Genomic DNA, 24,665 nt, shown 5'->3' with positions numbered 1-24,665 from the left:
CATGCGCAAACGGGAGCGCTTGGCCTAGACGAGCTCACCCCGAGCGCGCGTCAGGGCTGCTTAAAACCAACAAAAAACCAAACCCCCAACCCTCCCCGACGTCCGCGGTACAGGTTATTCCCAGCGCTGTCGGGGCGGGTAACGCACCCTCAATGGTGCTGCAGACAGTGGCTTCTGCCACCACGCAAAAAACCCCCGCAAACCCTCCAAACTCCCCTGTCAATGCTTTGAGGCACCACAGTGGGAGAACAAGCGCCCGGCACTTCTGTAAGGGCTTGTCAAGTCCACAAAGCTCCTTCCATGCACAGGGTTCCGTGCTTCTTTGTGCAAGGGCTGACAGGCACTGGGGCCATTCACCACTCCCAGTTTGCTCTTCCACAAATCTTATCCTTACTCGCTTGGAATAACGAAAGAACTGGGTAAAATGTCCTGCATAGCTCAGAACCAGTGCAAACAAGCTGTATTTTGTCATACTGGGTGCTTTTACGTTACAGCACATTGAGGTAACAGTCAACACAGTCCAACTTTCACATCACTTTAGGATATAAAAGATTAAGTACAATGGATTTCCACTGGATGAAGGCATGGAGGAGAAAGTTATCCTGGTGTATGTGAAAAACCTCATCTCCCTGCCAGCAATCCTCACAGAAAGGGGCAGTGTTCCATGTCCCACATATCAGCCCACATACTCCATCTTATAATAAACTGAGCAAGGTGGAAGCACATGTCCATCCTCTCCAGAGGAGGGATGGGTGCCTGTGACAAACAGGAGCTGCAGGCCAAGGCGTCAGCCCCCGCTGAGGAACGTGAAGATCACACTCAATGTCCAGGGGAACAACTGCTGCAATGGCTTTGGGATGAGAGGTCACTGAGAGGGACATGCACCGTTGTGCCTGCAGCCACACCAGCTGAGCCACCCTAGCACTAGGTGACTGAAAACAAGTCACAGAAATCCAGTGAGTGGCGCAACAAGCATAAACACCTAGGGAGTGGTTCATCACCTCAATTCCCCACCATCATGGCTGAGACAGAAGAGGAGGGTTTTCTGTTATGGCAAAAGGTCCTTCGCCCAGGAGATACTTTGGCTTGTGACATCTGTGTAAGGCTTCTCTGCACTGCTCCCCATGGGGTGACAGGGACATGGCCCACCCAGGGCACATGTGGCTGTCACCACTCCTGTGTCAGTGTATGACCACCCCAGGGAGGCCTCTACACAGGGAACTTAAATCTAACCTCGATAAATAAAACCAAATGTTTATTTACACCAAAGAATTCCAACACTGGATCTTTCACATATGAAGGACAAAGTATATATACACAGCAAGGGGTAGCAGGGCTGTAACAAGGGTGCTTTTCCGTTGTCAATGATAATATTTGTCCACAATTACTGATCTACCATTTCAGTTTAACGTCTCCTCGCTCCTTCCTCTCAGTGCATATTTACAAGACTGTGAGGTAACTGGTATTCTCACCACATGGCACGTGAGGGAGGGGATGGTGGGTGAAGATGTGGGATCGGACTTGGCGCAGTCTGATTTTTCCAGCTTTAAGTAGCCACCAGCTCGAAACCTATAGAAACAATTTAAAAACAATATACCCAATAACAAACTAATTCCAGAGATCCAAGCCAAGCAACGGCTGGAAGAACCCTCCACAAGAAAGGGGCTGATCAGAGCAGGGCTTACTCTACAGGAGCACCTGTCTCAGGAGGTGTTAAGGACTCCAACTGGATCAGTAACTTCATTTTAAAGACTAAAATTACATGCAAGGGGTGAGTTAGCATTCTGGTTGACTCCTAAGGAGACATCCAATCCAATTAGGGTTTTGGGCACTATCTGCACTTACTCCTTTTAAGCTTATCCCACCTCTCCCTACTGGAATTGTCTCCTCAGTGTACCCTGGCTGGGACATATGCAGGACATGGGGTTCAAGTGAGTGGTACTTTAAGAATCCCCTCCCCTGCCTCATGAAGACTTGGTTTGGTAGTCTCTGGAGAACAGCACAATCCTCCAAGGTGTAGGCTTGTGGAGGAATAATGGTGGGAACATGAAGAGAAGAGATTTCCAGCAGGATGCAAGAGCTTGGAAATGCTGTTGATTCATCTTTGTTATTACATGAAGAGTTGTTTTGTTGGTTTGTTTTTTTTGTTTTTTTTTTGGGAGGGGTGGGGGGGGGGGAAAAGAAAAACTGTCCAAGAAGTATTCCATCTGTAGGTATTTTCAGGGAATCCCCTGAGTTACGAAAAGTTCAAGTAAAAAAAGAAAAATCAGCCTATAATAATTTTGTATATAATGACTGAACTACTATAAATCCACAAGCAACAGTTCAGACACGGTGTCTCCAAAGCGTTCATCCCCTCCCTTCCCCTGCCAGGCACGAGCTGCGTCCTGAGGAGAGGTGGAGGGGGAAACCTCTTCCCCACCTGACTCAGCTCAGGCAGCAGGAGACAGAGCCCGTCACTACTGCTGGGCGCCCGCAGCAGCTGGAACCGGCATCCCCAGGGTGGTGGTGGCAGAGATGACGGGTGAGCCTGCTAGAGGTCCAAGGGGTGAAGGTGTTGGCACTGAAGAAATCCCTGGAAGAGAGACAGGTAAGCAGGAATTAGAGTAAAACCAGCACACTGCTATCCAGGACAGCTTCTGAAGTCAAGTAGGAGCTGTGCAGGTCAGTTATGTTTTCAGAGCTGCCAAAATAATCTGAGGTTAAAGATCTGTCACTATTCTCTGCAGCTCTGGGAAGGGCACAGATTTGCACACCCCTGAGTGTTACTGATGGGCAGATATGTGTCAGGATCACAGAATGATTTGAGTTGAAAAGGTAACCTTAAAGCTCCTCATAATACAACCCCCCTGTGCCATGGGCAGGGACACCTTCCAGTAGAGCAGGTTGCCCCAAGCCCTGTTCAACCTGGCCCTTAAATAATTCCAAGGATCTGACAGCCACGACTTCTCTGGGCAGCCTGTGCCAGTGGACTGTCTTTCAAGCTGCTGCCCGAAAATCAACTGCAAAGAACTTCTTAAAATGAGACCAGAAAAACAGGTCAGGCTGCCCAAGGCCTTACTTATCACACTCTCCCACCCACTTTGCAGCTCTCCTTGCCCTTGTCCCCAGTCCTGGGAGATGATCCAACACCGCCCTGCCTGCTGAACTCTCCTTCCCTCCCTCCCACCCACCCCACATGTACAACTGCTTTAGCACACCAAGCACCAAGAGGAGTTGACAGAACTGACCTGACATCATGCTCGCACTGCTGACAGGAGTGCTGCCACCCGGCATGTTGGACGAGCCCATCCGAGCCTGGTCTTTCACAATGGGATCTAGGAAGAGCACACTACCAGTAAGTGCTGTGTTGCCAAGAGCTGCTGAGGCATACAGACTGCCTGTGGTCTCTGTGCTCAGCCAGTCCTCTGCCTGTGCCAAATAACATCAACCATCATCTATCAAAATACAGACATTTCCACCAACTCCAGTGGGAAGCACTCAAGAAGGTAACAAGGTCACATGATATCAGGGAAAGTCAGCTAAATTATCTGATTTGGGATTCAGCAGGACTGTGACAGGAAAAGCTGATGGATATTATAGCAAAGTTGATCTTTCTGTGCTAAGCAACTGTGTAATTGCAGAAAGCCAAACCCAGAATATGGGTGTAGCAAGCAGAAAGATTATCACTAATTACAGTCATGTGCCATGTCTCTATACACATCTCTGTGAGCTGTCAGGTGTGTCACTAGAACTTGTCTTCCATGAGATGATCACAACTGACTAACTCTGTATCTTCAGCTGCATGTAAATAATGCTCTCACCTGAACTGGGACAACCCCTTCCTGCCTCCCAGGCCTTCTGTGTCAGACAAGGGAACTCCAAACTTTGCTGAGCTCAGCACTACATTTATCTTTCTGCGGACACAAGTTAATCAAATGTTTGTCCAGCTCTCACATTCCAAGCTATTGGCTTCACTAATGCTCATAACTTGCAAAACATTTCCCTGGGATTTTTCCAACAGGTGTAACACAGATCAACAGTCTGTTAATTACGGGAATCCCTTCAGCAGCAGCAAAAATACCCCCAAAACCAAACCACCTGAGCAAATATTGACATTATGCACTGTTGCAGCTGCTTCAAACCCCTAGATATCATTATCTGTGAAAAAAAACACAACCATTTAAAAACATTTACTATTGAAAGTTACATTTTTGCTTGCAAAATCAAGACCTGAATAGAGCAGTAGCTAAGCAATTTAGCAACAGGAGTTAAAATGCCTGTTTATCAAGAGATCAGAATTCTCTGGATTTATCCAAACACAGGAATCCATGTACACCTGCAGAAAGCAATGCCAAATCACATGATTTAGGTGACCTTCCTTGATATTACTTGTTGATTCATGGGCCCAGCATGGGCACCCTACACTGATTCCTTGGCTGGTAGAGGTAGCACACAGAGACCAGCAGCCTCAGCTCCAGCAAAATCACTTGCAGAGACCAGGCCTATCACTGTTGCCATTCTCAGTTCCCATGTGCACAAGCCATGGGAACAGATGTTTCCCATGGCAGAACTCTCAGGACAGCAAATGATACTTACAGAAGTAGGGATGTTCCATGGCTTCTCTCGCTGTGAGTCGTGACTGGTGATCGTATCGCAGCAGCTTGTCTAAGAAATCCAGAGCTTCTGGGCTCACCAGATGTTGGTTCTCACTGTGGACAAAGCGCTCCCATCGCTTACGGGAGTGTCTGCAGGAAAACAGACCCAAATCAGGCCAGGCAGGGGACAGTGATGTCAAAACTCACTTTCTTAAGGAGGAAGAACTGTGACAGACGTCCAGGCCTTAGGGAGGCTGCTCCCTCAGCAGTCCCGTGCAGCCGCCGCGGGACTGAGACACTCCAGAACCTGAAGCAGTGTCACTGTGTCTCCACGTGGTGGCACAGCAGTCACAGCCCCAGCACAGCCACCTCGGCCACCACAGCCCCTGCATGGCCCTGCCACAACCCCAGACAGCAGCAGGACTGATGTTCAGAATGGATTATAGGCCTAAAATTGCAGGTTCTCCTGATCTCTTATACACCCAACATGAGCTCCTTTAATTTTAGTCTCACTATGAGGGGCAAAAAACCCCATGAAAATTCCATTTTTAGCAGCACCTGACTTTCTGCACTCTAATGCTGAGAAACAGTTTTGTTTTTTTTCCTCCAGACTGAAGAGAGCATTTGCCCTTCATGCTTTCTGCTCCAGTAGTTCCTTTATTGCCTGGATGACATTTAAAAATCTTTCCTCAGGTCCATTTCCATATAAAGGACTACAAGAAGCACTGGCAAAAGGGACTAAAGGCACAAAGTGTCAGTTCTTCAAAATTCTGGCTCTGATTTCTCCCACAAATTTTTGTTCATTTCAAGGTCTGTTGACAAAGCTGTAAATGTCTGGGTCTACCAAAGAGACCTTGGCTCACCTGCCCAAGATATCATTGAAACGTGGATCCAGCTCAATGTTGTATTTGTCAATGTAGTCATACAGATCTTCTGTCCCCAGCACCTTGGCTATCCTCACCAGCTGGGAACAAAAACAAAAACAAGTCACTGCTGTGCAGGTATGGTAATAGCAGAGCCTGCATGAAGATATAGCAGCACATTCCCATGGGAGCTGGAACCTGGTCCCAGCAGTAGGAATCAGAAGCCACAGGGTCAGCCTGTGTCTCTGGCTTCCCCAGCCACACAGTCCCAGGCATCAGGAACATGTCTTGACTCACAGCTGGAGCTCAGTACCCCAAGGCAGCCAGGGGGGAGCCACAGACCCTAAAATCTCTAAAACCTGAGACCCTGCAACACTACCTCCCTTAGCAGCAAGAAAATATTCAAAACCAACAGAGGGGAAGGCAAGAATAACTGGTCAAAAAAGCAGAAACTCTGGATCTTGCATGTGAAAGGTGAAGCATCACCCCAGAGAGCTCCAAAATAAAGATTTGAGAACAGAAGGTTCCCTGTTCCAGAATATTTGCATGGCAGTCACATGCTGAGCATGTGGTAAAGGTTTAAATATAAAAATTTTGGCCTAAAGGCAAGACATCAAAGGTTTCAGAATCTGTATAAACCTGTACCAAAATCACAGTTTCTATACAGAGTGGGGCAAGAGTGAGTAGTGGCAAGGGCTTTCCACATAAAATAACCTCAGGAATAGTCAAACTATGTACTAGAACACACCAGCCTTAATATAACTATTTCTATAGCTTTTCCCAGACACCTACTGAGGAGCTCTTAAGTACAAAGCTCTATAAATCCATTTCTATTTAATTGGTTACATAATCTTGCACACTTGAGAAAAGGAATGTGGCTTCAAACTGAGCAAAGAAGCCATTAGAGAAAGGCTTAAAAAAATCTCTGGATAACTCCATAGAAGCCTAAGCAGGAAACCTTCATGGTGCTAAGAGAACAGACATTGTACATGACCAGCTCTCACCTGATCATAGTTGTCATGGCCATGGAAAAATGGCTCCTTTCGGAATATCATACTAGCCAACATGCAACCCAAGCTCCACATATCCAGACTGTAATCATACATCTGTACAAAACCAGAAGGACAATTCAATTTCTAATGAATTAAGAAGAACAGACCTCCAAAACTATCAGGGTTCCACCCCACCCCCCGCCAAGGTGGTATGAACACAGCCATGTCATGCTGGAAACTGAACTATCTTCACATATCTTCATCCCTAAGCCACTGTTCAGCTCAGTGTTCCAGTTACTCAAACTGGGATACAGCAATTAGCAGGACAGCAGGTATCCTAATTCCATCCTTGTTTGCCAGCATTTTAAATAAAGATCAGAGCTTTCTTCTATTTTCACTGCAGTCTCCAATGTTACAAACGACTGAGAAATGTGTGTTGGGAAAGGAAGCATTGCAACAACCAACAAAAGATGTGGACTCCCCATGGTCCATGGGCAGGTGAGGATATGCCTTTTTCCAGAACCAGCATGGTCTGAAAGTCACCAGGAACACTGTGATTTCCATAATGCAAACTGCCATCAGATAAGGGGATGCTTTTATAGCTTAATTTAGAAGTTCATGCAGTACTTGCTGTTCCCACAGGGGCTTTGTTTCATTCCTGTACCTTACTGCAAACACAGCCTTACTAAAAAAATATTCAACATTTGTATTCCAAGATCCATAACACTAGTTCTGCAGCTCTTCCTCAGGTCCTGAGACTACTCATTAGTTTCTTTCATTCAGTGGCTTTATGGCCACTGCTTTCTGCCAGACATTTTGGAACAGACTGTCTTTGGCTTCAACTCTCTAGACATCTGAATTTTGGGTTTATTACCTTGAAATGGCACTGTGACTTTCCATAGAAAAGTCAGTAAGAAGTCCTGGTAATTCTTACCTGATAATCTACAAGAAGTTCAGGTCCTTTGAAATATCTGGAAGCCACTCTGACATTGTACTCTTGGCCGGGGTGATAGAATTCAGCCAAACCCCAGTCTATTAGTCTAAGCTAAAAATGGTAGAAAACAAAGAAAAAAAGGCTCAAGGGATGCTCCAGTTTTCCACTGTCTGAATGACACTGGTGCACTCAGTTTGAAGTTAATTTATAAGTCTTCCATTTTCAATTAATTTGATCAGAGTGTCTGGTTACATATTTTCCCCAAACCCGTATCACCAAGCAGTCTAAATAAAATACCTCTCCTTACAACCCTGCCCATAGGTTACAGGTGACCAAGTAAAGTTTCAAAAAGCAGCACAAGATTCTCATTTTACATTTTTCCACACCATGAGAGGAGAGTCCCTCTCATAGAGTTCTGGCACTACACGGGAGTACCCAAAAGGGATCCCAGTTTGCCAACAGAAAAGCAGGACCCCTCCCTGCCCCCAGCCAACCCACACTACCTTTCTGTGCTCATGGTCAATCATGACATTGTGAGGTTTGACATCTCTGTGCATGATTCCCATGCTATGGCAGTAATCTAGAGCCTGCAGGTGAAAGGAAACAGATGCTGGAGTCACAAGAATGTCTGAAGTTCAACCATACTCTAAAGTATTTCCACACATACCAAGTCTAACTAGATTAAAAGACTATCCAGTGTTAGATCCTGGACTAGATTCACTGATCACAGAAAATGCTTCTAGAGCCCTCTCTCAAAGGAAGGTCCCAGCAACACAAGTGTCTGCACTTCGCATGCTTCCTCATAAAAACTGTAATTTCAGAGTCTGTAAGAGCACAGTTACTAGGCACTAATGATCACACAAGCTTCCCTTCTCCAGAGTCCTAAGGAGAAATTACTTAGAAGAATGTTCAGAAGAATGGATGAAAACATTTGACTCACATTATGCCAGAGCACAAACCCAGCCAGTAACAGCTCTCAGTTTTCTTTTTTCAGAGGCTACATGTATTCCTGATTTAGGATTTTAAGGTATCTCAGTGTACCAAAAGACTGAAAAATAGATACTGACTTAATATTTTCCTGTCCAATTCTTCCATAAGCTCTCTCTTCCCTTCCCTTAGTGATATGATGTCACTATCATCAGTGACATGAGAACCATCTCTACAGGATTAGCTGAGGGCAAATACTAGAAATAAACCAACAAAACAGCAAAATACCAACTTACCTTCAAAATCTCATACATGTAGAATCGAATATCATAATCTGTTAATGTCTGGTATAATTGCTGTGGGACACAAACACATCATGTCAGTGTTCAACATCCAAAAATCCCCTGTTCTGGTCTGCTGGCACTCTCCAAATCCATTTGAAGGTATAGCTCAAGTTTCCCAAGTTACTCTGATCAGTCTGTTCCTCTTCCTTTGCAAATCCCATACATAGTTTACTTCCAGCTCTGCTCAGACAGCACATCCTAGCTCCTGTCACTATCTCCCTCTGGTTGTACCCAGCCAGCACAAGCATGATGGATGGCATTGCACAGCCATTCTTCTTCTGAGGCAGGCCAGCATGAAGGGACAAAGAAACATTTAAATCCCCATTTCCAGGAGTATGGAAGGCCACAGAAAGCTGTCCACATTTAAAGTGGTTCCAATAAATAGCTGTACACATAAAAGCAAAATGGATCAAAAAAACAGGGCTACAAGGTAACAGATTCATTTACTAACAAGGTTAAGTAACTCTTGGAATCTGCATTCTCATCTTGTAGCTTTTGTGGCAAAATGGTAATGACAGGCTAATTACAAACTTCTGTCTGCAACTGCAATCCAACTGCATTTACCTTTAAAAGCATTTCCTATGCTGGAAGGAAATGCCTGTACTATGTACTTTTCCTTCCCCAGAAAGACAGTACAAATGGTTTTCAAACAAAAAAAGAAAGAGAAGTCATATCCCACACTGTACCTTAAAGTCTGTGTTGTTTACATGTTCAAAAACCAGAGCAGGTGTTCGAGACTGAAACAGAAAAAAAAGGGTTCAGCCATGTTAAGTTATGTTTCCATTAAGGATAATGAATGAAATAATTTTCTACTAAAACTGCACAAAACCCCTCTGCCTTGGACATAGTTATGATTCTCCTCAGACAGAGAGACAAGAACCAAAGCCCACAGCCTCCAGCAGCACTGTTTGCAGAGTGAATTAACTTGTCTCAGCTCACTGGTATCTCTTCCTCACAGAGTGAGGGGCTGGAAGGACTTGTGGGGGAAGGGCCCTCTAAAAGAAGTTTATCAGATTAAGAGCTGATCTGATCAGTCAATTCAAAAGCAGGATTTAAGAGCAGGGGAAAACAAAAAGCCAGGCCAGAGCTGAAATCAAACAGAGCAACTTCACCCATAACCCCAGTGTAACCCTTGAATTCCTCCCTTACTCACCACAGGATCTTTTACTATATCTGCAAGGGTGATTATATTGGGACCGCCTCGCAAGTTCTCTAAGATCTTGATTTCACGCTTGATTTTCTTCTTTTTAACAGGCTGAAGAATAAAAACCCGAAGTGTAAGATAAAGCCCTGCAGTAAAATGAGGCTAATAGCTCTACACCCAGATGACAACAGCTAGATGACTGCATATCAGCAAAATATATTGGAGCCTTTGCAATTTAACCTGAGTATGCATAACACCAGTAAGGGCTCAAATATCTGCTGTCTCCTTTCTAACCACACAACCTTGACAGCTACAGACAATAATTCCAAGTGAAGGAGAGGCCAGAAGATGGCATTAAAAAAAAAAAACAACCAACTCTCTGAGCATGATCTGATAGGCCAAGAGGAAATGGCCTCTAGTCATGCCAGGGAGGTAAAGGCATCAGGAAAAAATTTCTTCACAGAAAAGGTTGTCAATCCCTGGAACAGGCTGCTCTAGTGGTGAGGGCACCATCCTTGAATAGATTTGAAAGCTGTAGATGTGGCACCTGGGGACATGAATGCTGAGGTGTTGGCTAGACTTGATCTCTGAGAGCTTTTCCAACCCTAACAGTTCTGTGATATTCCAAGACTCCTTAACTGGCACATGGCAAATGTTTAACTATGAGAAATCCATGGGCTATTGGAGAGTCACTAAATGAAGGCCATGGCCATGACAGCCTGCCAGGACACCAGCACTCAGAGAAGCTGAGAATTTTGTAGTCAGCTGCTATGTTGCTTAGCTCCAAGTAAAAAAGGTGGTGTACATCAGAGCTTCTTTAAGACAGAGCCTAATTCCTTACAGGCAGAGATCTGTCTTAATAACCAAGTGCAGGACTTATATCAGGAGGCTTAAAACAATGGCCTGTTTCACTGAGTGACACTCCAAAGCCAGGCTTTAAGGATTTCAGTTTTAGAACATCAAAAACCCCTTTCTGGCCTTCTGATCACCTGAAGACAGATTTTATCTTTTGTCCAATCCCCAGCTCACCTTGAGAATTTTAACAACTACTTTTTCGTTATTTGTGATGTTGATGGCTTCAAATACTTCACTGTATTTGCCTCGGCCTAATTTTCGAACTAGCTGGTAGTCATCTTGATTTCTGTGGAGAGAAAAGGTTCCAAAGGGCTCAGTCATTTCCATCACAATTTATAAACTGCTTCTTAACACTCAATCACTGCCTCACTTCCCAGGCAAAGGGGATTAACTAGTGCCTTATCTCTCCTGAACTGGATGATTTAACAATTAGCAGAGAAACAGGGAGCTTCCATTTGCTGGAGACAGATTCAAGCCAAAACTATGAACTGAAAGCCCAACTATGCATTTCAGCATTAGCAAACTTGAATTGCCCCTTCTCTCTGTATCTGGAAGTTCTGTTTTTCTTTGTATAATGGTGGTAAAATTCAACAAAGCAAATAAGAGCAACAATCTAAGTACAAGGTTGTTTAAAAACAGTCTAGGCACAAAGCAGCACTTATGCTCAGACGACTGTGTACATTCCAGAAACTGGGAACTGCACAGCTGAGGGCAGAATTCTGTCTGGGCCCTCCATATCCCAGCTGGAACGCAGAGCTATGAAGTTGCCACCACTGCTGTCTGATTCTGGGACACTTTAGTCATGAGCTCAATTTAGACACCTCCTTCCTTCAAAGAGAAGCAGCCATGTCTTTTCCAGGCACTCAGAGAGCTAAGCAACAAGTCATAAAATAGCATATACCTATTTAAGTCTGTGGAGTCTCCTCACTTATCCAAGTCAGCAGCAACTTCAGTTTGAAAGTCTTTTTGTTTCTTTTAGCCCTGCACTCAGGACGGTTTGGATTGTTTCAGAAATAGATTTTCTTCCCTCTGAAAGGGGGGTGTTTCCCAACTACCTGGCAAAAATTCTTCAAACTCTTAAGGAAGCTGCTATAAATGTTCCTCCACAACTGAGAATTTAGGTGTTTGGTAAAAAACATTTTTCTGAAGAGAAGTTGTGATCTTTTCCCTTGCCATCTGGCAAGAAGCGTGACAAAGCCTCAGGTGCCTGAACTCCCCAAGTATCATTACACAGGATCCACAGGGATTGGTCCCAGTGCAGGGACATCCAGAGGCAGTCCAGACTTACCCCCACTCAACAACATGCGACTCATAGTCCCAGTACTCCCGGGGTCTGTGTGTGTTCACATCCGTGTAAACTCTGGCCCTGCTCGGCACGGGTCCCGACATATCAGACAGCTTGGCAGGCGGAAATGAGATGTGAAATCAGAGGCGACCTGGTCTGCAGTGCTGACAGAGGAGAAAGGCCTCAGACTCCTCCACCTGCAGACAGAATATAAACCAGAGGTTAAATTCTCAAGGTACTTCAGAAGTATTTAAGTTAATCATTAAAAGCTGCTGCAAAGGAGAGGTTGGAGTCTGCTCAGCCACAGGCCTGGGATAACTTGTGAGAGCTTGAAAGCCATTTGTCTACTCTCACTCACACAGGACCGGCCCCTGGCAAACCAACCCCCTGACGTGGTAACTTTCAGCACCTTGTTTCCAACTGCTGGTTGTAGAGGTAACTTTCCTAAAGGAAAGAATGCCATGTGCTCTGTATCTGCAGACAGATCCCCTCCTTTCCGCTCCAGACTGAAAGCAACAGACACAGGCTGCAATCTCACCCCCATCCTAAGTCTTGGGCCATCCAACATAACAAATTCAATTCTGCTGGGATGGGAACCAGATTTAGTCACAACTTCCTACAGTCAAAACACTAAATCTGACAGTCCAAAAGACAGCAGCATCTGTGTTGGATTATGATGCTTTAATCAAACATGAAAGAAATGCACTGCTGCAAGGGTCTGAAGATGTTCCTTTGCATTCTGCTTGTCCAAAGCACCTCCAACCCTTCCTCCTTACAATGCCATTTTTGCAAAGCTTCTGGTAAGTTTTATCAGTATTGAGACTGGTCAAAACCACTCAAGAGGAAGGTACTGTATGTCAAGAGACAAACACTGTATTTTTATCCTATATGTCTGAATATTTTACCGCCCAGATCTGAATATTTAAGACAGCAGTAACTCACTACAGTTTTGTAACAATATTGTCCTACCTAAGATAAATGTGGTGCTTTTACATCTCTCTAATCTTTCACAAGGGGAAGTTAATACCTTTTTAGATGTTTAAATATAAGAATCCCCTTGTCAGCTTTCAAAATAACTTAGCGGAAAGGGAGCGATACTGGAGCAGGGAAAAGCATTGTTTGGTGTGTAGCAGCATGTGGCAGGGCCATACAGCCCTGTGTATGTGCTCAAACAGTGGGCAACACTGTAATCTAAACTAATATACTTATTTGCTATGCCAATCTTATCCCTTCACAGAAAATGGGCAACTGCCAGACTGCAGAAGGAAGTAACAGTCCCATTAATCACACATTAATGGGAAACACCTAGAAATCTGCTTGGAGCAGTTAGCTAAAGCTACTAGGACATGTTACACCAGAAGAAAACTCTAGAAGCAAAATCCTGCTCTACAGGCAGGATTGTTGTTTATTTGAGGTCTGCAGCACTTCAGCTCCTGTGAGGACCCAACAAGAACCAGTGGCTGTGAAGATGGTGGAGGACCTGGGGGACAGAGGTCTGATGTCCTTCACTGCATCACACCACCTGACCAGCAGCTGGTCCTGCTTCCAGAGATAGAAGTACAGGGCTCTCTGACATGGACAAAGCCTCCTTGGGTGGGACAGAGCTCAACACTGTGTCATTTTTTTGACCTACTAACATACAAATGATGTTGGTGGCAGCTTCAGGTAGACAGGGTTGCACTAATCCAGTCCAAAGGTTAAACAGGGACACAGCACTATCCTGAAGTCCACAATGGAAGGGTGACTGAGGCCTCAGACCAATAAAAGGATGGGACACTTCAGCAGTGTATCCAGCTAATGGAAGAATATGAAGCATTCCTAAAAATATAGTAAGTCTATTCCTGGACAAAAAGCTAGTCCTCTCACAAAATACAATTTCAGAAGATGAGGCAGCAATCATCTAAGACCTCAAAGCATTTATGTGGCATGACTCAGACACTTAGAAATTAGATGTCCCCAGGCATTACTAGAGCATGCAAGTTTACTAGAACAGTTTCGTACAGTGAAATTTATTAGATTTCAAAGTTCAATCACTGTGTTTTTGTTTCTCCTCACTTCCTGTGCTTCTGTCAGGAGATGCACTGGCCCATTTCCTCTGCCCAATACTCCTTGTGAAGGAATTAACTGAACTTATACATGTCTCAGATGACTTAGCAATTTTAATTTTTAAGCACAACCCAGTATAAATAAAGCACACATGATTGCTCCCCTCACCCAGCTTAGCAAGATTGGTTTCAGCACAAAAAAAAAGTAAAATCAATCACATTATCTAAAGATAGATCAAATTTCACAGTGGCTATTTTTTGTCACGTAGCTCTAGCCTAGCTCAAGCAGCACATTGTAACAGGCTGCTCAGAGAAGGGCTTTTTCAGGAAATCATCAACTGCAGCTTCTAAGAATGGCACACAATGTCTATTTACGAGGGTAGGTATTATTGTCTACTGTTCCTTACACAGGAAGGGGAGAGAGTCTGCATAGATAACTTAATTTTAAAGCAAACAGAGTTACAGACATACACAAACTTACCCTGCCTGAAAGCTGCTCACTCTCTGCTCAAAACTGCCAAGGAATTTGTATAGATTTTTGCCTTCAGTGCCCCTGGAGGGGGATTATTTTGCAGAGGATCCAAGCTCTTTGGCAGAAGGGAATGACACAAATAAGGACAGATAATGGGGACAGGTGTTGACATGCAACCGTCAGTTGAGCCTGCAGTTTTAAAGCAGAAAAATCTACAGTATGAGCAGTGATTGCATCTAGAGAAGTGCCTGAGCTTGTTATAAAAGATGAGTCCTATTTCTGCAGAATCCAAACAGAATGTTGTAATTTATTAATTCCTGCGTTAATGACAGAATCACAAAATAATTTATATTGTGAAAGTCTGCTCAACATCATCTAATCAAAATAGATGCAGTGAGATCAGGGCCCAGTGTAGCCTTGAGCATCTCCAGAAACTACATTAAAATTTTAATTTCTCTGGTAGAGAAGCGTTTAGCAAGGAAACAACCATGAGCTTTCAGGCAGTGTACCAGAGGTCACAGAGAGAAGACAAAGCTCAGAACCACAGTCTGACATGCTGTTCACTGCCAAGGCCTGCCTGTGCAAGGACACAGAGCAGGGCTTCTCATTCAGCCCCTGTGGTGCCACCCCTTGGACAGATATCACCCAAAAAGGCTCACATGACAGCTACAGCAAAGGAACACCGTGCCAAAGTTTCACTGCTGGCTTTTCCCACACAGGCCCGTCCTCAAAAATGCCGTTGGAGTATTAGCAAACTGATAATTAGCTGATTTCTTACAGCAGCCTTATCAAGAGGAACCCTGCTCATCCCACACAAGAACAGAGCCAAACACAGCTCCTGTCCTACTGACAGACTCCACAGGAGTGCCCAGAGCCCCAACCCAGAGACAAACAATTGTGCTACCACCATATAGGAATTTTTTAATTGGAAGGCCTACTAATTAAAAAAGATCAGTTCTTAAAAGTTTGAATTCTTCTAACAGTAGCCTGTTGTCTGAGCAGCTTGGCAAACTCAGACATTTTGTGCCTAAAGTTCAATAAAATGGTAAAAAGCCTCTCAATGTTCTCTTTGATTTTTAAAACATTTTAATCTAATCCAGTTGCAAACCCCCTCATTTTTACAAAGGGATTCTATCACCCTTACAATGCACTCCAATTCTAAGGGCAACCATACCCCCATAGGGAATTGGATATTTTGTGAAGGATACATACTTCAGCACCTACTCCAATTAGTACAGGAATTTCCTACACCCTGTCCTTCCGGATGCATGCACTTAGAGCAAGCAGCAACAAAATGCAGCTAAGAAATCCATGCAGATTAGTTTCTGAGAAACACACCTACTTCACCTCTAGTAAAATTTGCCTTTTTTATAAGTCCAGAATAACTGAGATACTGGAATGATTTTTTTCTCCTTTTAAATGGAAATGTTCTTGGCACGGAACCTCTCTCAACTTAAAATCTACAAAATTGCCCCAGTATGATGCAGCACTTACACAGGCTCCCAGTGAGCTGAAAGCCAAGAGCTTCCCAGAAGACTGGTGTCCCAAGGAACTTGCAAGTGCTATCCAAGTGATGACCTTTGTGGATAAGGCTTGGAGTATAAATAATGTACCCAAGAACACAAACACCGCTTGACACTGGCTTCCCTGTGGATTGCTGCTAACAGCATGCCTTGCCCTCAATGTGAACAGTATACTGCCAGGAAGATCCAAGTTCATCCAGATAGAGTGGAGTGAACCTAGAAAACCTTGTTCAACACCACATAAACCTGGTTATTCCTGATACCCCACCTGAACTCGGCTTCAGCGAGCCCACAGCAGTCCCAAAGGAGTAAAACAGGCCCTGAACTGCAGCAAGCTAACTCGAAGAGCCAAGAAAACATTTCCATAGCCTTATGAATCCCAGTCAAGCTCACCTTCCTCTCCAGGAGAAAGCAAGGTGGACAGATCAGCCAAACAGGTCTAGAGACTTTCCTCTCACTTCTACTTTCCCCATGTAAGCTCATTACAGTGGCGATTGTGCCAGCCTAAGACTGTAAACAGGCTGAGACAGCAGCGCGTTTGTTGTGAGAGAAGAAAAGCTCTGTCAGTGGAGAAGAGCAGAATTACAGTGCAGAGTCTGGAATCAAAAGGTTATTCCCCTTCTTTCATCTACAACTGCAAGCAAGATGTTACCTTTCATAGCAGAAAGCTCAAACCAGGCCTCTAAAATCATGACTGTAAAATGTGATTTGGTAGGGTGAGCAAGAATTACAATTATCACATAAAACTGCTGATTATTTCCTTCATATAGCTCATATAGCCCTGTAATCCTCCCAGAGAAGCACACTTGCTCCTTTAGAATTAAGGGAATATCTAATTCTGGAGAAATATTGAAATTAAAAAATCAAGACATGCCTAAATATTATAGTGCTGCCTGCTGGCAGTCAACATCAATCAACACCCAGCTTACTTTTAAAAGAAATCATAGTAATCAACTTTATTAAAAAAACATTCTCTATCTCAAAAAAGAAACCTGATTTGTGTGCTCTCATGATGATCTTCAGCAATACAAGTATGGAACAAATGACCTCCAGAAGTCCCCTGCAACCTATATTTTTCTATGATTTTACAGCTAAAATAGAAACAAGCCTGGATTAACAAAATTGACATTTTACATCCTTTCCTGAAGATCATTTACCTACTAAAGGGACAGCATCAACAGAAAAGGAGATTTAAAAATTTGAGTTTTAAGAAAAAAAGCTTAGGTTTGAAATAAAACTTTTCTCTGGGTACTGTTTTGGAACAGCACAGTCTGCTTTAACTGCATTTTCCACCAAAATAATTTTTCACATTTCTTTTAAATAGCTGATTTTGTCCAACTGTAGAGAAATAACAAATGATATGTAATGACCTCAACAATGACCCTTAAAAAAGAAACGTGAACTGTTGTGATTAATTCAAAACAAGACATGGCCAGTTTGTAGGGAGAGCAGTTGACAGATTTAGTTATACTGAAGAAACATCTTGGAGTAATTCTGCACTAGAAACATCCTAAATTTAGATTGGCTCTTCCTACATCAGCTCCACTGATTCCTCTCTGAATTCCTCACGATTCCTGCCAATGAAGAAGTCACCCTCTGTAATGAGGACCACAATCTCTATGGAAGCCACAGGAATGGTTCTACTGTAACTCCATGTTTTATGATACTCTTCACAGTCCTGGGGAAAAACTTCACTGTCCCACTTTCCCAACTCGGAAAGCAGCGTCTAACATGTCTGTCACCCTCCAGGATGCCCTGGCAGTGGCTCTGGCTCCACACGCTCTCCTGGCAGAAGGTCTGTCATGCTTTGTCTTCCTTTTTGTTCAGATCTGTAACAGCTGAATTTTAGCAGAGCTCACATGAACCCTCTATGGGTCCCCAGTATCTCAGCCCTGTTGGACACCTGTCCTTTGCCAAACATCAGTGCTGGCAACAGCACATGGACCTGGAGCAGAACACTGTGATCACCTCCAGCACCAGTGACAGGAATGCTGCTCACTACATCTCCTAAGGGATTCTATGCAGAACAATTTCCCAAGGTCATGAACACTATTATTTTCAGACCTAAGTCAGTCAACAGCACATGAATCAAAGGGAAAGGCCCCAAAACACAAAGACCCCAAAGCTGACCTTGGAAGAGGCCATGTAGAAGCAGGGGGCAGCAACATCAGCAAGACACCCAAGCCGCAGCATCCGAGCAGAGGCTCTGCCTCTTTCCCATGCCTGCAGCTTCTCCTGCCACCACTCCCAGCCTCGCATAAACCCAGCGGATATCCTCACTACCAGTGCCAAGGACTCCTGACACAATCCGATAAAAATGGTTGCAATATAACCAGGCACTGCCAAACTAACCTGCCTGTGCATACACACCAAACAGAAACCAACGACAAAACTCTTCTTGCACCTCTTCTCCAAACTGACAGTTCAGGCTGAGCAGGGAGTGCAGGAAAGGCGGGGGGATTTTCTTTGGAGGAATATCCCTTTAGGTCTGCCCTAAAGCCAAAGCAATACTTCAACAGGAAGCAGTTCCTTTTTCTTCCAAGAGCACTAACAAAACTAAATCTCCTACTGCTGGAGCTTTGCACACTATTCCAGTTACCAAAATTACAGTTTCTGAGACCCCAGCAACACCAGGGAACTCTTCATGGAGGCTCACAAAGGGAAATATTTCAGCAGCACTACAGGCTCTTCACAGCTGACATCAGGTTCCACTGGCAGCATCCTCTGGAAAGTTCTACCTCCCTAATTGCTGCTAAGTGACACAGTTGTTTTCCTCATTAATTAGTAGGCACAGAGTACTGCCAGGACAATCACTCAGCTGATTTGACTCCTATGGTTCACATACAGAGTGGGATTTAGGCAGAACTGACAAAACTGACCTGTACCAACCATCTTTAAAAGTTATAGAGTTTTAAATGATATGATCATGCAACTCCTAGAGGCAGGAACAGTTACCAGAGCCAAAAGATAAACCAGAGGACACTGCCTGTAACTATTTCTTCAGGAAATCCCTGTGATCAGCTGTTCCATGGAGCAGGCAATGCACCACAAACCATCTCCATCACTCAGCCAGCACTGAGCAGGCTCAGCAAGAGACACACAATGCAAACTCCTGCCAGCAAGTGAAGTTCTGACATAACTCTCTAAAAATTTATCATTATTAACACAAGATGAAACTAGCTACCACCATTCCAAGAATCAAATTGAAAAAACCAGCTATTAAACTCCAGCAATCAGCACTCTCCTCCACACCTTACAAGCCCCCAGTAAAGCCACTGTGCCAAAACTTGTAACTTAATTTATAAGCTCAATTGAAATTAATCTAGATGCTGCACAGTGAGCAAAAAAGCCTTCTTCTTCCTCCTGGAGTACAACCAAACATGGAAGAAAGGCTGGAATTCAGCAGCACACTGGTAAGAGATAGAAAAACCTGTGACAAAGGCTGCAAGAGAAGGAACACTGCAGGAGCTCTTGCTTTTCTAGACTGGAAATTAATTTGTTGTGCGCGTCCACGCTCATCCATTTTCTGAACACTAAAAATAAAGACTTTCTGACAACTCACACGCACATGTGCAAATATGCTCTGAGAAAACGCCTTCTCCAAAGGCTTTGGTAGCAACAGGGAGAGGCACCTTTTTGGCTCCCTGGACACACAAAAGGATTTGGGGCCACTTCTTCCCACCACAGAAAGACCTTTCCCACCCAGGGAAAGCAAGTTCTGGCATGTAATTCTGTATTAGCATGCTGGATTCTCCCTGCACTTGGCTTAATTAAAAGAGGACTAATTTAGCCTTTGGTTGTTCCAGAAGGTGCAAGGGCAGAGCCTACTTCTCTACAAAAACAGAGTGAGTAACTTCAATTTTCTAGGTCTGCTGTTAACACTGAAGACTATCCAATGGGAAACCTGCAGCCAAACTCTTGCCTTGACTCAAAATTGTTTTCCATCTAGCACACATTTTATTCACCACTCACATGAAATAAATTGCCATAGTATGATGCAGCCATTACACAGGCAGGAGCTGGACAGCCTGCTTTAGAAACCACCTCCCTATAAATGGTAATATTAATTAAAAAATAGAACTCAGTAAGGAGGACATAACCTAAATCTCAGAACTAAACTCTGTGGAAAATTAAAATTATTCAAGTTGTAACCTTCCAAATGCGAGACTGTGGTGGTACCAAGTCCACAAAGAACTCCAAGCTTCCCTTCTGTTCTTCAGCCTCCCAAAGCAGCAGCATGAAACGGGTAATAAAATCATTTGTCCAGAACAGTATAAGCACTGGAGCAGGTAAGAGCTGTGCCAGGCTTAGGTCACTGTTTCTCTACTGGACTCCTAACCAGAAAATATCCATGAAACACTGATCCCATTACCACATCAACAATCCCACTTCTCATTAATCCTTCCTACCAATATGCAAGTTTAGCACCTTGATGGCAAAAGGGGCCAAAAACTAGCTTGGAAAAACACTCTACATACAGAAACAGCACTAACACCAGCTCAAAAAGCTGCAGCCTCCTCTTCCAAGCAGTTTTTTCAGGTTCAAAGGAGAACTCCCTTTCTCCAATTACATTCTGTAAATTCCAGGGAAGTCAGCTCTTGGAAGCCCCTGGAAAGAGATATCCAAGCTCAGAAAATTTATCCAAGAGCTATCTTGCAACAAATGTTTGTAGCAGACTAAGTCAAAGCAGTCTTTCCTGATCTTAAAATCTTGTTTTGTTTTTTTTTTTTACTCTCAAGACCCTTATGGGACAATAAGATCCAAGATTTCAACAATCTCATGCACAGAGTTTCTAAAACAGATATATTAATGTAAGCAGTTCCATAATGGAGGAACAGTGGAGGTGATAGGTCTGGTAACCCAGAAATAAATCCCTGCCTCTTCAGAAATGTGACACAAAATTAATCACACCACCACAATGTCACCCATTTGCTTCTCCTGTCTTCCCTTCCCTTATTCCTCTCAGAGGACATAAGGAAAGACAAAGAGAAAATTAGCTCTGTACAGAGAAAATAGAGAAGAACCGAAATGGAAGTATAAGGACAACGACCATTTAATAAAATTGGGAAAAGTTGGGTACATGTCCCTTTCATCAGAGCATAGTTTCTTTCTCTACAACTACACATATCTAGAACCACCTTTCAACATCCTATATACCCCCAGATTCCTACTCCAAATGCATTCCATGCTGATGAACCTAATCTGAATTACTTGAAAATACCCCAAATATCAAACACTAAATCTTTCCATGTCTCACCTTCAGGAAATGGTATTTTACCATGTCAATCCTCAGTCCCAGGTTTTCATGTTCATTCTCACACCTCACCAGCTTTGTTCAAGCAAACTGGTACCACTAACTCCCTCAGCACAAACCTCAACATGCTTAATGTCATGCAACATTCCATGATCCAATTTCCTCCACATTTGTTAGAACCTACTGCCAATTTTATTATCACTTTTCCAAAGAGCCATATTCCCAACATCCAACTCACTTTCCCTCAATCTATGAACCCATGAGCCCTGAAAAACCTAGAAAACCTGTTCTGAACCTTCCACTTGGACGTGTCTGCTTTCTCCTCCAACATCTACTCCTCACCACATTTGTCCATGCTCTGTGCCTCATTCCCTCACTGAGGCACATCACCCAGATCTTCACCTGTATGATTTTTTGCTTCTTTGCCGCGGCCAAAACCAAGACTATGTTCCCTTCCTCAACCCTGTTTTAACTCCCCGGAGGCAGCAGCTGACTGGCCAAACTCTCTGATCTGAGTGCAGGACATGAACACCCAACTCTACCACCACACACCCTGGGAATAAGAAGACTGCAAATTTCACTGACAATAGAAATTATGTTACCAGGCATTGACATACATCACTAAGGGAAGGTGAAATAATGGATGTTTCTCCCCACTGGCAAGATGAAAGGATCACTGCCTATCACCAAAGATGGACATTCTCCACACTCAGGGAAAGGTCTGGACCTTACAGTAAGCCCTTCCCTGCCTGCAGTCATCCAAAGAGAACAGGGATTCCAGACACAAAGCAGAGGCAGGTCTTCTCCTGAGTTCAGAGCACAGCCTGCCCTGTACCTGGAATAGGACATCCCAATTCCAGTTTTCATCTTCCAGTTGCAGACCCTGCGTGTGTCTATACAGAGCATGTGCTGTAGGAACTGGAACACTACCCTAATCCTAGTTTTAGGGCTAATTAAGGAACTGATAAAGCTTCACACTTTCCCCAAATTTTGCCTTGAGTCTTCCTAAGCTCACTGTCTCCTAGCAGAAACTTTGCCCTTTTCTACATCACACCAAAACCAGCAACCACAGGATGAGTGATTCCTCTGCCCCAGCTGATGGTGCACCCAGAATCCACCCTGGATTCATATCCAACACCCCAGTCAGCTTGCAGGATGGTACAAGCCCCAACTCTGAGTCTGAATAATTTGAGCAATTCTGTTTCAGAAAAGAGAGCATGTTCAAAGAACAAAGAAATCACTCCCAGCCCCAAGCAGAAATGCTGGGTGTCCACTTGCTTTCCCTCTGAACAGCTGCCACTGTGCCCATTCCCCTCTGGCAGGTGCTCTTCCCAACCCATTTGTGGAGTGCACCCAGGATTGAGCTTCCATGAGGAGCCAGGTGAGCACATGGCACAGCCCTCTTCAGAAACACATGCCCAGTTTCAAAGCCTGGCAACGAGGGTCAGGGCAAGAGCAACTCCCCAAGGCCCCAGCCCAGGGTCAGGTTTGCGCAGCACAAATCTCAAATCATCAGAGACCCCTCTCAGGGGTACCAGGGCTGGAAGTGACCCACAAAGAACATCAACTCCAACTCTTGACCCTGTACAGGACACCCCAGCAATCCCACCTTGTGCCTGAGAACACTGTCCAAATGCTCCTTGAACTGTCAGGCTTGGGGCTGTTACTACTGCCCTGGGGAGCCTGTTTCAGTCCCCATCCACCCTCTAGGAGACAAAACCTTTTCCTAGTATCTAACCTAAACCACCTGCAAACAGCTCCGTGTCATTGCCCCAGGTCCTGCAACTGATTACCAGAGATCACGGATCAGCGCTTGCCCCTCCACTTCGCTTGAATATTCACAATCCAAACTTTATTGGTTTTACCCAAAGCCCTCAGTAAGAAATAATTAAGTGATATGACACACACGGGGTTCCATCATCTTATCTGACCCCTCTTTTACAAACCACATTTTACCAACAGGCACACTACTCTCGGTCCCAAGGCACAATTAACTAAATTACAGCAGGAGCAAGACTGACCACCACTGCTTCCACAGACTGATGTGGAAAGCCGTGAGAACGACCTTCCCCTCCACCCAGAAAGGCCCAGAACGGAGTCCCTGCGCAGCCGGGGGTGGAAACGAGCACCAACAAGCCTTTCCATGCCCCTCCGCATCTCCCCGCTTCTCCGGGCAGGGCGGGGAAGAGGCAAGATCGAGCAATTTAGGTAAATAACACCTACACGGCCCGAACGTGCGAGCTGGGAGAGCTGGGGGAGGGGACGGCTCCCGTTCCGCGGGGCCCTGCCCTTCCTGCGCGGCCGAGGGCGGCCCCGCACCGGGCTGGGGGCAGCGGGGCGGCCCCTTCGCAGCCCCTGCCCGCTCCCCCCGGGGACTCGGAGCCCCTTCAAGGGCAGCAGGCGGCGGGCCGTGCCCTTCCTGCCGCACCGGACCCGCCCGCTCTGCCCGTTCCCCCTCAGCGCCGCCGCGGCCCCACTCTCCTGAGGGGCAGCCGCGGCCCCCGGCCCACACCGCGCCCGCTGCGGGGGGGCGGAGGAGCTCAGGAGGCGCAGCGGCGCCTCCTCCCCGCCGCCCGCTCCGCCCGCCACCGCCGCGGGGCCCCGCGTGGGCGCCGGAGCCGCCGGTACCTGGCGCGGCCGCTACCGCCGCCACCGCCGCCGCACACAGACAATATGGCGGAGGCACAAGGCTCGGCCGCCGCCGCAGGGACCAGAGCGAGGCGCGCCGGAAACGGAAACCGCGCGAGCCCCGCCACGCGCCGCGGAGGCGTGCGCAGGGAAGGGTGGAGCTCGCCGCGGGGGACTTTGGGAGTTGTAGTTCATGGTGGTGGTGGTGGCGGCGGTGGGGGGGACGGGGATTTGCTCCCGCTCCATGTCCAGGTGTGTCCCCGTGAACCGTGGGAAGGTGGCGGGGTTCGTGTCGGCCTCCGCGGCGCCGGCGGGAGGCCCGACCGGGAGCGGTGGCCACTTGGGCCCAGCCCCTCTGTGAGGCTGTGAGCGGAACCCGCCGCCAGGGGGCGACTGCGGCATGCGGAGGTGCCCCGGTACCGGCGCCTCTCCGGCCCTTCCCTCGGCCCTTCCACCGTCCTGTCCCGGCCCTTCCACAGCCCTGTCCCCGTCGTTCTTCGGACCTTCTCTGGCCCTTCTATCAGCCCTTTACTAGCCCTTCCACCGGCCCTCCCAGACCCCGGGGCCGCCGCAGAGCGGTGGGGTCGCGCTCGGCATGAGGGGTCTTGGGTGCTGTTCATGGAAGGGATTTATCCCTCTGCTGAGCCGGCAGCCGGGCCAGCAACCAGGCCAAGCCTTCACCTATTCCAGCGCCCCATGACCTTCTCTCTCTTTCTCTTTCTCTCTCTTTCTTTCATCTTTTTAGCCCAATTTCTTGCCGTGCAGCCCAGGACATCACTTTTCCCCCAAAGGACTGGCCAGAGTGGATGGTCCACGGACCCA

General features: G+C 45.8%; 1 protein-coding gene across 10 annotated transcripts; it reads right to left on the bottom strand.

Moving 5' to 3' along the window:
- Positions 1-1,234: 1,234 nt before the first annotated feature.
- Positions 1,235-24,197, bottom strand: CSNK2A1 (casein kinase 2 alpha 1). 10 transcript variants are annotated; one of them, XM_086853130.1, is made up of 14 exons: positions 23,844-24,000; positions 11,925-12,118; positions 10,811-10,922; positions 9,791-9,892; positions 9,324-9,374; positions 8,590-8,649; positions 7,870-7,953; positions 7,367-7,477; positions 6,445-6,546; positions 5,441-5,541; positions 4,579-4,727; positions 3,231-3,317; positions 2,423-2,575; positions 1,235-1,569 (listed from the first exon to the last, which is right to left on the bottom strand). In XM_086853130.1, exons 2-13 carry the CDS (start codon positions 12,023-12,025, stop codon positions 2,460-2,462), a joined length of 1,176 nt encoding a protein of 391 aa, XP_086709256.1. In that variant the 5' UTR covers positions 12,026-12,118; positions 23,844-24,000; the 3' UTR covers positions 1,235-1,569; positions 2,423-2,459. The 10 variants fall into 10 exon arrangements, with proteins under 10 accessions (XP_086709256.1, XP_086709257.1, XP_086709253.1 ...); XM_086853131.1 differs by lacking the exon at positions 23,844-24,000 and adding an exon at positions 16,355-16,489; XM_086853127.1 differs by lacking the exon at positions 23,844-24,000 and adding exons at positions 14,448-14,553; positions 15,933-16,186 and having other exon boundaries at positions 1,235-2,575.
- Between the last annotated feature and the right edge of the window lie 468 nt (positions 24,198-24,665).

The sequence above is a fragment of the Cyanistes caeruleus genome, chromosome 16, assembly GCF_971803275.1.
Source record: "Cyanistes caeruleus chromosome 16, bCyaCae1.hap1.1, whole genome shotgun sequence".
Classification (NCBI taxonomy): Eukaryota; Metazoa; Chordata; class Aves; order Passeriformes; family Paridae; genus Cyanistes; species Cyanistes caeruleus.
Note: the sequence above shows the minus strand (reverse complement) of the source record. Positions and strands in the feature narration are given on the sequence as shown.

Coding starts and splice junctions, on each gene's coding strand:
- CSNK2A1 (XM_086853125.1), bottom strand. CDS start 12,025: ATGTCGGGACCCGTGCCGAGCAGGGCCAGAGTTTACACGGATGTGAAC. Junction 3,318..4,578: donor CATGGAACATCCCTACTTCT/GTAAGTATCATT, acceptor TGCTCTTCCTAG/ATCCCATTGTGAAAGACCAG. Junction 2,576..3,230: donor CAGTGCGAGCATGATGTCAG/GTCAGTTCTGTC, acceptor TCTCTCTTCCAG/GGATTTCTTCAGTGCCAACA.